A 14328-nucleotide genomic window follows, 5' to 3' on the forward strand; every position below is an offset into this window, starting at 1 on the left:
TTATAAAATATAACACAGTTCTATTCAATACCGCCGCAGCCTCCAGATATTTGCATCATCACCTCACGAGTCTTAACTGCAGCTGCATTATTGAAGAGGCCCACGCAAGATTAAGGCTGTGCTTATATTTCTTCACAACTGTGAGCTACTCGTTTCACTAAAGCATATTACTGCTTTGAAGAATGCCGCAGTGATATCATTTACACAATAATTTGTGCATCTCACCACCTCTGTTTAAGAAATGTGTGTCTGTGAAGGTTCTCAATCATCCAGGTCATCATAGTCTAAAGAGCTTGGAAAGAAAAGCGTCTGGACTTCTTTAAGTTTAAACTTAAAGAAGTCCAGACGCTTTTCTTTCCCAGCTCCTAAGACTATCGTTAATGTATTTTTTTGGTTTTCGAATTCCACAGCACATACACTCAAGAAACCTGCTCTTACTTAATGATGCCACAACTGCAAAAGTGCAGCAATGGGGGACCAAAGGTTAGCAGGTGATCTAACACTGGGCTGACTTATAAGCAACCATGCAGACAGTTCATTTCATTAATGACCAACGTGCTACAAAAATTAGAGGGTCAAAGATGAGCCGTGTGACTAGTGTGACTGTGAAAGCAAAGGTTTTATGCTCGCTCTGGAAACAGCATGGACATTCAGATCAGTGAGAGGCAGCTGAAATGGGAGGAGTATGTTTTTGACGTAAAAGCATACTCTTTTGTTAGAAGTTCTTGTGTGGACAGCTGCTCTCTGTATCAATCTGACTTGATTTACCCAGAGGAGAGCAGTGTTTCAAGCTACTTTATCATGTGCGCGCACGAGACACACGCAGCACGAGACGTTTTTATTCTGTAAAAATGTGACTGAACATCTAAAACAGTGCAGACACAACAGCTCACTATAAAAAGTAACTCGGTAACAGAATTAAGTTCTGCACTCTTTCATCAAAATACCAGCATTACCGAGAGGTGGAAACATGTGAGGCTCAACTTTAAACACGCAGAATGAGGACTCAATGTGTTACAAGACACTGGCATGGTCACTGCTTTGAGCCATCACTCTGATAGAGTCTAAGGCATCACAACCACATCAGACACAGTATAACATGTTTTTTAGCATTAAATTTGGTGCAATTTCCATTAAACTGTGTAGTGCAAATCAAATTTACATAATTAATTCAAGCACCCTCCTTCCAACATCTTGCTCTCTGAAAGAGAAACTCTTTCAAATAGATATGCTCTAAGTCAGCCAAACCCTTTCAGTCACAACACTGATGCTGTCCTTCTTCAGTAAATTGAGTGTTTTGAGTAAGTATGGGTACACTCGAGTGAATTCTGGCAATGCTGATTTTCTTGGCTAGTTATGAATGAAACCATTAAAATGAACCCATGTCCACAGCACTGTTGGTCACCCTTATGCTGCCAAAACAGCCCTGACCCTTGAGGCATGGACTCCACTAGAGCCCTGAAGGTGTGCTGTTGTACCTAGCACCGCGATGTTAGCAACAGATCATTTAAGTCCTATTAGTTGTGAGTTGAGGCCTCCATGGATCGGACTTGTTTGTCCAGCACATCCCACAGATGAGAACTGGAGAATTTAGAGGCCACGTCAACACCTCAAACTTGTTGTTGTGCTCCCTGTGAGCTACAGTAGCTTGTCTGTTGGACCACACAGGCCAGCCTTCACTCCCCACGTGCATCAGTGACCCTTAGCGTCCATGACCCTGTTGCTGGTTCACCGCTGTTCTTTTTTTGGACCACTTTCTTTATAGATAGAAAGCAAATACAAGACTACTGCAGTCCGGTAACACCCTACAAGTGCTGCAGTTTTACTCTGACCCAGTCGTCTAGCCAACACAACTCAAATCCTTATGCTTGCCCATTTTTCCTGCTTCTAACAAATCAGCTTTACAGACAAAATGTTCACTTGCTCCCTAATACATATCACCCACTAAAAGGTGCCATGAAGAAGGGATAATCAGTGCTTGTAATGCTATGCCTGTATAGTGAAGCTAATGTAGACTTGTCTCACAGCTGTGTTCTTTGGAATGGCCACCAGCAAGTCATTCTTCTGGCTGCAGAAAAAGTCTGATTGCACAGAAGTCTAAAACATCCTTCAGCTTCCTGGATAAATGACTTCAGTAAACACTTTCCTGCTGCATTTATGGTCTTAATTGATAAATTTAAGCTGCACTGAATAGAATAGGATATTTATTTTATAAATTATGTTTCCCATTAAAGTAATTAAGAAGGATAAAACGGCTCTGCTTGCACAAGGTGCTATTATTTGAATGTGCAGTGAACCAAGATAATGACAGCAAAAATGCACAGCTTGCACCTTCACATGGGACTTCCCTAACAAATTGGCAACCAATATGGGTAGTTACATCCATGAAGTACTTAAATATTTACTTTACGGACTACATTAAGGAAACATTAAGTATTCCGATGCTGCTTTAATGTAACTTTTAGTGGCAAACACTGGGTTAAAAAACAGAAATAAACACACATTAGAAAAACTAAAAATGATAATCACTTTGACGTCTCGTCAGTGTGTCTCTTAGCCTCCGTTTCCATGGTAACCCTCAGTCGGTCCAGCTCTGCAGTGGTCACTTTCAGCTTCTCGGTGAGAGAGCAAAGTGAAATTTCTTGCTCGGCCACTGTTTGCTCTAGCTCAGCCAGACGCTCCAGGTGTTTGGAGGTCGGCACCCTTAAGGTGGGCTTTTTCATCAACTCCTGGACAGAGAGAGAGAATTAAAACAGAAGCCTTAAAAGCTCAAAGCCCCTCAGATATATGTTTTTCTCTGCTGGTCTTTCTTTATACAAATACAGCACATTCTTTGTTGATTATCTTTTGTTACTTTGGGAAAATTGGTGTAAAATACATCCAGTTATTTGTGGAAATACGCTTCAGGAAATGAATCTGAATGCCCTCTCTGGTCTGCAATGGTCTAATGTTCTTGTGAGCCCTGCATAAAAAATCAAAATCTACAAAAACAGAACAAAAAAGTTGTGAAACAAGGCCACGCTTTCACCAGTACCATCGCTGTTTGTCTAAAGCGATCCAGCGAGGTGTCCGTATGCAAGTCCAGCTTCTCGTGCAACATCTTCATCTCCTCCTGATGTCTCTTTATCAGTTCCTCTTGGTCCTGGTATCAACACCATTGAGGACAATGAAACAAATAAATGGTTAAAACAAGAAATCATTTTTAAACTGTTGTGATGGTGCTTAAAATGAAGTAAATAACTGAAATGTTTCATGTGTAGAGTTAACCAGTGATATTTACTGTTTAAGATCTGCCATGTTAATTTTTTCACCTGTTGAAGATTCTACAACACTGCAATTAATCACTGATAAAATGTTACTGACTCACTAATGATTCTCCTCAGCCCATAGAAAAGAAATCAACATCAGAGACTTGCTGTGTTTAAAATCACTGCACAGCCACTTTGTATCACTGTACCTGTCTAGCTTGAGCCAGCTGGTTCTGGTATTTCTTTATTATATCCTCTTTTTTGTCAAGTCGATCCTGCAGGTCTTTGATGGTCTGGTGAGCCAGCTTGAGGGCAGACTGTCTGTCTGACCTGTCTTCATGTTTGGCAAGGTCGGCTAGCAGCCGTTCTCTGTCGGCAGCAGCTGGGAGTCGCAGACGCAGCTCGTTGATTACTTTATCCCTTGACACAATGTTCTGTTCCGCCTTCCACAGAGCTGCTTCCCTCTCTTTCAATTTCTGCATATGTACAAATGAACAAATTTAAACAATAATACATAAAAACAATACTGCTATATACTTACAGGGAATGTAGAGTATGTGAAAAGGGACAAAATACTGTGCCTTCTCCAAACTTCTGCACGTGGCCTGTGTCTCCAAAATGGTGCGGACATGCTCTCTGATTTTCCCCAAGGTAAACTCCAACTGACGAGCGAGAGGTAAACTTGGGTCTGGTAGCCATCCTTTACCTTCATCAAGCTTAAAATGCACAAAGATAAGAGCAATTACCTTTGCAATAGCATGTTAAAAAAACAAATTACATGTAAAATTCCACATTAAATAATCAAAAACCAATCCTGGACTGCCAGTGCTGCCCCTCAGCCTCCTAGTAGATATACTTATGGTATCAATTTGAAAATCTTAGGTGACATCTTTCAAGTTATCAGGTACACAAGATTTTAAGAGAACTTGACCTCTGACCTTTACCATGAGGTCAAGATCACCAATATTCATCTGAGACGACTGGTTTTGTTTTCAGTGTTTTATTTGTTATCAGTTAAACAATGGTTTACCTTTTCAGCATTGCTCAGAATTTCATCCTGATGCTTCTCATAATAGTCCAGCTGACGCTCCATCTCCACCTCTCGCTGATCCCATGCAAGCTGGCATTCTTCATGAAGCTTCATACAGTAATGAGAAGATATTTCTGCATTACCCTGAAGCACTTATGCGCCCAAAACCTAAATATGTATTTAAAAATGCCTGATTCTCCACTCACTGCAGTTTAATCAGACCACAATCATCTTTAATTTTTGTGCAACTTTGATGTCTATTTTTAACATAGTGATTGAGAAATGACCAAATTTCTGAGTGTGTATGAATTAATTTTTCTCTCACAGTCTTTAGCTGAACAATATCCTCTTCCAGTGAGTGGATGGTTTGTTCCTGTTCCTTTACAAGGTTTCTGAGGTATTTTATCTCCTCCTTCTGGACCACCAGCTCCCTGCCTTTCCTGAGCTCCTGCAGGCGAGTTTCCTCCATCTTTTTGTGCCACTCAGTTACCTGGTTTAAGTCGTAAACAGTGTGGTTTTTGGCAACTGCAGCACAAACTGGTCAAAACAAGACAAGATGTGATCTCAAGAATATTATTCCCCACTAACCTTCTGGGCCCCTTTCACATCCTTTAGGGTTGAGACAAGCTCCTCCAGCCCTTGCAGCCTTAGTTCCAGCTCCTCTGCCCTTCCCTCCGCTCTCTTGCTCTCCTGCTCTGCCCTCTTTTTCTCCTTTTGAGCTTTTGCTCGGTCCTCCTGGAGGCTCAGCATGGTCAAAGAGAACTTTTCCTGCTGAGGAAGTGGCAACGCACCTGCAAACTGCCTACGGAGCGACTGGATAGTCTGCCGTAGGTGCTTCGAGCGGTTTCGGCCCTCTTGGCGAGCGAGAAACAGAGTACGCTCACTTGCATCGAGCCGCTGTTCAGCTCGCAGCTTGTAGGCCTCCAACTGCTGGATGTGATTGGTGGCAGCCTCAAGTTTTCCCAAAGCATCTGACTCACTGAGCTGCAGAGCCACAATGTGCTGGTGAAGCTTTGCAATGAGGGCCTTCTCGTCTGACTGCGACTGAGGGAAAAACAAAGCATGATTTCTCTTTGATTTTTGCCCCGCAGACATGTGAGAATTTAACAAACCACTGACATTTGTTCCACTTTATTCCACTATGTTGAAAGCAAAGATCTGAAAATCTGTACAAATCACCATAAAAAGTAGCAATGATTGATTTCTAGTATCTCACAGTGTCAAATGCCAACAAATAGAAAGTGCAGTAAAGGACCAGGACCAAGTTACCTGGAAGTCCAATATTTGCCTTCTCAAAGTTTCCACTTCTTTTTCGTTGCTTTTTTGTCTGGCCTGTAGAGCAGACACCTGTGTCACAGCCACATCAGAGACCTCTTGAAGCCTGCCAAAGGGGGAAAAAAGCATAAAAAAATGCAACATAAAATGTTTTATGTTTTGTTTTTAAAATAAAATAGTGAACCCCTTTAAATACCAACATTATAGCTGGATATTTGTTTAGGTGTTTTTTTATTTTCGTTAATGCTCTGGTATTTTATAGTGAAACACTGTGTGATCTTTGTTTTTAATTATTGATGATTGATTTAATGGTGGTAGTGGTATCAATCAATACTAAACATTCATAAAAAAAACAACTAGCTTGTAATGTTTTTATTCCCCCGCTGACAAGGACAAGCTTATCTTTGATAGGATCCAGATACGTTAACACAATGCTGTGACCGCAAAACCTATGCTTTTATAAATACACACACACGCGGGATAATTGTGATTGCAGTGCTTATCAAAAACTAGATCACACGATAGAGAGCAAAAAAAATAAAAAAAATCAATCTAAGGCATAGTTGCTGTCAGACGCACTTAGAAACCTCAATGCGAAGCTCAGCCTCTGCCTTCTCCAGCTCTGCAATCTTGGCTCTGTCAGCATCGCTCACAGCTTTGCTAACGCTGCTTGCCAGCTCATCTCTCAGCTCCCGCTCAACCCTTTGGGCCTCCACATTCATCTTAGTCAACTAAAGAGAAACAGAAGTAAGACTTCTTGATAAGAGTCATATAAATTCTTTTTTGAACACCTATAACCTGATAGAGACTGACAAGTGAGATATATCGCAAAGGTTGTGAACCAAAATGTTAAGATAATGAAATAAAAAATTATTTTTGAGCAGGCTCTGGATAGCATAAAAATGCAAATCCAATCCAATCAAAATTTATTCACTTCTCTCACTGTAACATTATGTGTCAGGTGAACCAAATCGCCTTTTAGATATCTTAAAAGATGGTCATGGTGATGGCTGGGGAAACAACACATTTCATGTGCCACAGAAAAACATATCTATTGATTTCCTTGGTCTCATACCTCCACAAACTTGGATTCCAGTTCCACATTGCGCTCCTCCACCTGCTTAAGTGAGTTCTTCACGTGCTCATACATTTTGTGGGCATGCTCAGCTCTCTGCCTCTCATTCAGCTCCTTCATCTCTAAAGTGGTGATTCGTCTTACAGCAGATATCATCTCATTGTTGAGTGATGCCTTGTCTGCTTTAGCCATCCCATTTTCTTCTCCTGATAATAAAATATGTAAACAGTTTGGAATGATAATTTAAAACACACAATATATTAAATACAAATATACAAATCATATGCATAATTTACTTAAATGACGTTAAACTGTGGCACTGTATACAGGTAAGGACAAAATTATTAGCCAAAAATTTACAGAGTGTGTTTTTTAACAGAGCAAAAGATCTTCGACATGGAAATTCTTAACATACTAATTTTATTTAGAAAGCGCAAGATATTTCTGTTGGCAACAATAGAATGATTTCAGAAAAAACAAAAATGACCAAGGTCAACTATTATTAGTTATTTGAAAAACTGACCTCTCTATTGAGCCATAGCACAAACCACTGCTGTGACTTTGTAGTGCTCAAAGCATGTAATACCAAGTTAACTCTGAGGGTTATCTTCCAAGCAGAAAAACTTCAGGAAGGTTTTGAACAGGCAGGTGCAAGAAGCATCACTCCAAAAAACCAAAAGAAACCACTTTAAACTTTTGCGTTTACGAGTGATAAGAACTGGAACGCTGTGTGGCTCTTCCTTGAATTTCATCACGAAATTCAAGGAAGAGCCATACAGCGCAGAGTGACCCAGGCAGAGGTACGAAGTGAAAGATTTCAAAGACTCTGGAAAGAAAACTAATGAGAGATATGCCTGGAGATTCAAAAGAACTGCCAAGACACTAGTGAATGAGTTAGAAAGAGTTGGGAATTGTAGTGTCAAAGAAAACAATTACTAGATCCATGCACAGGAATGAATTGAATGATTGAAGCATGCTAAAGGCAACCTGGAGAAAGATTCTGCATACTGGAAGCTCATCAGATGAGATAAAAACTGACCGTTAAAACACAGTTTGGAAAAAGAATGGAGAGGCATACAACCTAAAGAACACCACAGTGAAACATGGTGGTGAGAGCATTATGCTGTTAAGATGCTTCAGTACGCCTGGAACTGGGAATCTCGACGAGGTGAAAGGAATCATGAAGAAGGATGGATACGTGAAGAATCTGGAGGAAAACCTTAAGCAGCAGCAAAACTGGGTCTAGGTCATCGTTTTGTCTTCTAGCACGACAAAGACCCAAAACATGGTCAAGAACTACGTCCAGAAGACCAAAGTGAACTTCACTGAGTGGCCTGCACAAAGCCCTGACATAAATCTCTTTGACAAACTGTGGGGTGAACTGAGGAGTGGCAAAACTTCAAGCAGTTATCCAGCAAAAATGATACACAACTGTCTATAAGCATTGTTTAATACCAATTTGCTTTCAGATATGAAATTCAAAAATGTGATGTTTATGTTGAAGGTGGGAGTCAGTTTTTAATGTTGCACCCGGGCCAACACTCACATCATTATATGATGAATTTTACCCAACCTCCTCATTGTTGAGACTGGAATGCGATGACCCCACTAGCTATGGCTCAGATCCAATGAGCACTAAATGTATTCAAGCTGTCTTACAACACTGCATGCATGCAGGACAATACAGAAGATAAAAGCTCAGGAAGAAAGCAATAGACATAAATAACTGTAATTTTTGGCTCTGTGGGAAGTCTGTGCCCTTGGCTTATTCTGTTGGTTTCACCACAGCCCAGTAAATGTTTTCATGGCGGGAACTTCAGCTTGTAAAAGACTTTAATGGCCTTCATAGACTGTGATACCTTCTTGTTGTGAATCCAAGAATGCTGGAACATCTTTTATTCTAACTTCAAAATATTTATATTGAAGGTTGAACCAATATTGTTTCAGACCAATTTACTTTCAGATATGCAGTTCAGATGTGATTCTTGATCAATCTACCCACCCCACCCCCATTGTTTTTGTTAAAAGTGGGAGTCAGTTTTTAAATGTTGTACCCGTGGCCAACACTCACATCATTATATGATGAATTTTGTTACAAACAAAACTGTTTGTAATGATCACTATCCTTAGTTTACCTGTTGAAGGGATGTTCTCCCATCTTTGCTCTAAAGTATTAAGTTTCTCCTTTGTGATCTCCAGTTCTTTATTCATGGCAGAGATTTGTTCTCGAAGAGACTCATTCTCACTCTGAGAGGAAGGGAAAAAAAAGATGAATAAAATGTTATCATTAGTCAAGAACACAACATGAGATGTGGGGCAAACCTGGTCAGGAAATGTTTTTTTTTAATACCTCTAAATGTTCTAAGTTGGTGGTTCTTTGTATGAGGCGGCTGTCTCTCTGTAGCATGTTTCTGTATTTGACTGTTAGCTCTGTGTACTGTTTGTTAGCCTTCTCCAGGTTTGATGAGGGCACACTATCATCCAAAGCTTTCTGTAGTGCTGCTATTTTATATGCAGCCATTTCCTAAAGACCAAAGAAAAGGCAGTGACGTTAGAAAGGTGCTGAATGAACATAGTGCTAAAAACACAACATCTCGCTACACTCTGATGGAAATGGTCACAATATTTCATAAATTATTTTCTGTTATTTAAGGAAATACTTTGAGTGGGAAACTTTTGTGTAAAATGTTTTATATAGTCTCATCTAGTTGAGATAAAAGACAATAGATAAGAATCTGTTTGCCACTGAGACTTTTGGTGGGATTTAGCTTCTTGCTACCTTGTATCTCTGTAGGTAACCTATCCTCTGAGTGACCGATGCCTGCATCTGGCTGCTCTCATCTCTCAGCTTGCCGTTTTCCTTGCGGAGGTGTTGTTCTTGTTCCAGCAGGGTTGTGTAGCGTCGTGTCAGTTTCTTCTCGTTAACTTTAAGCACTGTCAGCTTACGAATTGCTTCACTCAGCTGTCTTCTGATGTCCTCTGGATCCTTCTGAAGTGTGTCCAGCAGATCCTGATAGATAAGGCAAATAATTGCTCTTAATAAAACTGATACCAAAAGGAAAAAGAAGCACACCAAAAAAATCTACTCTGATATTTTTACATCTCAAATTTGTAAAAAGTCAGTACATAGTTATTTAATCACTTAAGAGCTGCTAGTCGACTTGCTGATATTGCACACTACATGCCAGAACGAGTTGTCTGTTCCCCTAATGTGCATTTTATGTTTATTGAGTTAAAGGAAAATATTCCAGTAATTTGTCTGAGACACATTTAGTTCCATGTTGTCAGCCTTTAACAGTGAATCATCTTAAACCATCCATATATCTGTGTGAGTGAATGAGAGCCACATTGGAAAGTGTTTGCAAAATAAACACAGTGCATCTCGTAGCATTTAAGTATTATTAACCTTTTAAAGCTGACTTACACTGAACTCTTTGATTTTAACATCGTCCACCTGCTTTTGTTCCTCCAGCCTGTTCTTTATCTCTGTGAATGTCTCCTTCTCCTTCTGCCACTCTGCCTTCTCACTGAGAAAAAAAACAGGAAAATATTTCAGATTCTTACATGTAAATAAATCACCCACAACGTGCAAAACCTTTCATGATAACCCACCTCAGGTACTCTTTGTAGAGAAGTCCCTGTTGGTGGCTAATAACAGAAAACTTCTCCTTGTATTCTTCCAGAGCGCCTGCAAGTTTCTGCATTTTTTCGTCCTTGTTTTTGATCTCCTAAATAATTATGATCAATTTATTTAGATTTTACTTGAAACAATTAGTTTACAGTTCTTCCCAACAACATTACTGGAAGACAGTGACACTAACCTGAAGGAGTCGAACGGCGTACTCATTCAGGGAACTGATGACTTCAGTGCTGCTGGGCTCCAGGCCCTCAGGAAGGCTCAGAGGTCTGAGGACGACTCCATTGCTGCCAGACTTCCTGAGCAACTCCAACTCACTTTCAAGTTGGTATATCTAACAGGCACAGATAATAATAATAAAAAAATCACAAGCAAAACCTGTCTATTAAACGTTGTGTTTATTATACTACAAACGTCAATCACTTGTTTATCAAAAAGTTCATGCATTTGTCTCTAGATTCAAAGTATTATTTAGCATAGTTTGGGACAATGAAGACACACATCATTGATTATTGAATGTGAGGAGGCCATTGTAATGTACCACAAACATAAGGTAACAAAAAATTATTGAGACTAAAGGCAGTAATAAATAGAGGATTAAAATAAACAGTGTAACACTATTTATGAACAAAATGAATCAGACAAAGGAATAATTAATGAAAGAGAATGATCAACAAAAAGAGAAAATCTTATTGGAAAATAAAACTGGAGAAATGGCAGAGGAGTTCTGTAAAGGAGACTTCCCCATTTTAAACAAAATTGTTACTGCCTGTGTTCTGGATAATGTGGCTTTTGTTAAGTGTCATTTGTAAGAAAGTTTTATCATTTTGAAAATTGAAACTGAATGCACGCTGAACAGTTGAGACAGAAGTTTGTTTACCTCGTTTCTCTCATTATATGAAACAGAAGTAGCAGATATCAAAAACAGGCGACTGACCAGACCAAAAAAAAAGGAAAGGAAAAATGTTCTAGACATGTTAATGACTCTCCACCATGGAGCCCACGCCAGGCATGCAGCTATCTTCATAAATCTTTGTATTTCTGTGGTTACAAACTTTTACATAAGAAAATAATTTTGTTGATTTGGAGAAGAGACACGCAACCGTTACCACTGGGATTTGGTCTTCCATAACTAGAGTTTAATACATGTTTGGCTTTGAGAAACAAGTTGAGAAATCATACCGCTTTGTTTTCTTGCCAAAGACAGAAATATGGCCAAATAAAGCTGCCAGTCCACCACATTATTAATTTGTGTCATTAACTTAAATCATATTAATCTACCTTTTCTTTGGCTCTGGCAAGCTGACTCAAGCTGTCGGTTGCCTCCTCACGAGCTGATTTTAGCTCCTGCCTCAGTTCTTCATTTCTCCCCACCAGCTGGTGTATTTGGGACCTGAAGTGTGGGGCTGACTCAGACTGGCCACCCATGCCACTGACATCTAAAGCCTGTAGGAGAATGAACAAAGTTTACTGCCACCCTCCCCCCCAAAAAAGGGCTATTCACAAATCCAAGATGCAACAGTTGTATAGTGTAGGATAAAAATAAATTTATACCACTACCTAAGATTGATTTTCATGTGTTTGATGTGTGCTAGCATCTACTACTTCCTTGCTGATTGGTATGTTGCATAGCTTTCTTGCCTTTTTCTTTGACGCTAACCACATTTGTTTATCAGGTTGCTATGAGACAAACCCTGTGTTTCAACAAATGACAAGGTCAACGGTAAAACGCCGACAAGGGACAAAGTCCATTGTTTTCAGCTTATCTACGTGTAAAGGCATGATGTAAAGTGAGCCCGTGTGAAACACATTGAAAAACACCATCTATTAATCAAATGTTGTCTTAAACTAAGCACTGTTTCGCATCAGCTTTCATGCATACTTACATTGGCCAACATTTCCAGATTAGGAACAGAAACAGCCTCTTGATTAATCCTCATTGCTTGAAGGACATCTTCCAGAGCAGCCTCCAGATCTTTTTTCACCTTTGAAAGTTCTTCCACTACGAGTTCATGCACAGGAATGAATAACAATAGGGAAGCAGCACCCCTGACATAAATAATTCAGATAAAAATGTTTTAAATACACTATATTGCCAAAAGTAATCGCATGTCTGCCTTTACACACACACACAAATGAACTTGAGTGGGATCCCATTCTTAATCCATAGGGTTTAATGTGATGTCTTTGCAGCTGTAAGAGCTTCAACTCGTCTGGGAAGGCTTTCCGTAAGGTTTAGGAGTGTTTTTATGGGAATTTTTTTACCATTCTTTCAGAAGCTTCCCCTTTAATACATCCCAAAGATGTTCTGTCAGGTTGATGTCAGGACTCTATGCAGGCCAGTCAAGTTCTTCCACACCAAACTTGTTCTTGTATGTCTTTACAGACCTTGCTTTGTACAGTGGTACGCAGTCAGGTTGGAACAGGAAGGGCCCGTCCCCAGACTCTTCCCACAAGAGTGCATGAAATTGTCCAAAATGTCTTGCTGAAGCATTGAGAGTTTCTTTCACTGGAACAAAGGGGCTGAGCCCAACTCCTGAAAAACAACCCCACACCATAATCCCCTCTCCACCAGATTTGACACTTGACATTTGAGACTTGACACAATGCAGTCAGACAAGTACCGTTCTCCTGGCAACCACCAAACCCACACTCATACATCAGATTATGGATTGCCAATCGCAATTGTATCATGGTCCCACACTAAAATTCACTGAGCTCCAGAGAGCGAGCCATTCTTTCATGAACATGTGTAGAAGCAGTCTTCATGCCTATGAGTGATTGGAACACCTGAATTCAATCATTTGGATGGGTGACTGAATACTTTTGGCAATACAGTGTATATTGCATTGATCATCGTCTCACTACATAATGTACAGATGCTACAGTGACTCAAGTGTAAAAACGTCTGTGTGAACTTTAAGTGGAAGTCAGAGCAGGACTATACTCACATTTGACCTGAAACTGGGTCCGGTGAAGTTCCAGCTCTCGCTCCTTATTGCTTAACTCTTTTTCAAGGTACTCATTCTGAAATGCAATGTTAATGTAATATTTCAAATTAAAAACCCTAAAAACTTTGACATAAGCCTTGCCCATGGTATACCATCTCAGTCTTACTTTGCGCCTGGTTTCTTCATCTGTGTACATGCCACTCTGTTTGAGCGACAGCTGTGCCGCCCTGCTCGGTCTAACATCTTCCTCCAGCAGTAAGCTTGACTGTGGAATCCCTGTAGACACAGCTGATTAAGAGCAACATTTTTTAAAATGTATATCTGAAACAAAACTCAAAATTCAAGATAAGTCAGGAGAAAAATAGCTAAATGTCTTCCTTTTGTACAAGCTAAACCAATAGATTTGGTTCATACAAATACATTTTAGGTGGAAAGACCCTGCAACAAAAAGATATGATCGGGCCAATGAGTTCATATGCCCCTTCCATTAAAACTGACAGCAAGTGTCACAAAAGGATGAAAATGAGTTAGGTCTGACCGGGAACCTGAAAGGGGTGTTGTAGGTTTCATGTCTGTGTATATAATAGGGGACAACTGGATTTGAGAGACATAAATTTCACATTAACTTAGTGGGCAAGGCTCCTTACTGAGGTCTATGTGCCTGTTTGTGGAGACATTACACCAGGGGTCGGCAACCCTGGGCACGTGTGCCACAGCTGGCACGCCAGGGGGAACTGATGGCATGGCGCACGACACGCAGTGAATTAATCGGAGAAGGTGCATTGAAATATAAATGGCCGGGCCAGCGGTGCACATCGCAAATTAGCTTGCATAGTTGTGCCAGTTCTTAATGACAGTATCTTAGCTAACAACACCAACTACCAGATTCAACTTGTAGTTGGCTAAAAATAACTTCGCTCGGTGTTTCACTATGGGAATCGCCTTGGCGTGATCAACTACGGAAGCTCCAATGACACCACGTCTGTCTATGATAGACCTGTCGAGCCGTGCTCAGGGCTCCGCCCCCTCATTCTAACACGGCCGACCAGCTCCTCCTAACTCACTCTCGTTTTCTTCCCGTCTGAAACTACTTCGAGCTCCCTCAGCGCATC

General features: G+C 40.3%; 1 protein-coding gene across 3 annotated transcripts in view; it reads right to left on the minus strand.

Moving 5' to 3' along the window:
- The window catches only part of cep290 (centrosomal protein 290), a 42378-nt gene that overhangs the window by 13194 nt on the left and 14856 nt on the right, over positions 1-14328 (minus strand). For 2 of the 3 annotated variants that reach the window (XM_039614676.1, XM_031731872.2), the window contains 20 exons: positions 13383-13504; positions 13217-13292; positions 12152-12267; positions 11547-11711; positions 10450-10599; positions 10241-10356; positions 10053-10155; positions 9408-9638; positions 8979-9152; positions 8764-8875; positions 6629-6834; positions 6133-6284; positions 5548-5659; positions 4867-5322; positions 4604-4768; positions 4279-4386; positions 3830-3964; positions 3458-3724; positions 3035-3142; positions 2530-2729 (listed from right to left, as the gene is read on the minus strand). In XM_039614676.1, the coding sequence (XP_039470610.1) occupies positions 2530-2729; positions 3035-3142; positions 3458-3724; positions 3830-3964; positions 4279-4386; positions 4604-4768; positions 4867-5322; positions 5548-5659; positions 6133-6284; positions 6629-6834; positions 8764-8875; positions 8979-9152; positions 9408-9638; positions 10053-10155; positions 10241-10356; positions 10450-10599; positions 11547-11711; positions 12152-12267; positions 13217-13292; positions 13383-13504 (3274 nt within the window). The remainder of the gene's footprint in view (positions 1-2529; positions 2730-3034; positions 3143-3457; positions 3725-3829; positions 3965-4278; positions 4387-4603; positions 4769-4866; positions 5323-5547; positions 5660-6132; positions 6285-6628; positions 6835-8763; positions 8876-8978; positions 9153-9407; positions 9639-10052; positions 10156-10240; positions 10357-10449; positions 10600-11546; positions 11712-12151; positions 12268-13216; positions 13293-13382; positions 13505-14328) is intronic. The other variant, XM_039614675.1, reaches the window with a different exon arrangement.

Source organism: Oreochromis aureus, linkage group 7 (genome assembly GCF_013358895.1).
Source record: "Oreochromis aureus strain Israel breed Guangdong linkage group 7, ZZ_aureus, whole genome shotgun sequence".
Classification (NCBI taxonomy): Eukaryota; Metazoa; Chordata; class Actinopteri; order Cichliformes; family Cichlidae; genus Oreochromis; species Oreochromis aureus.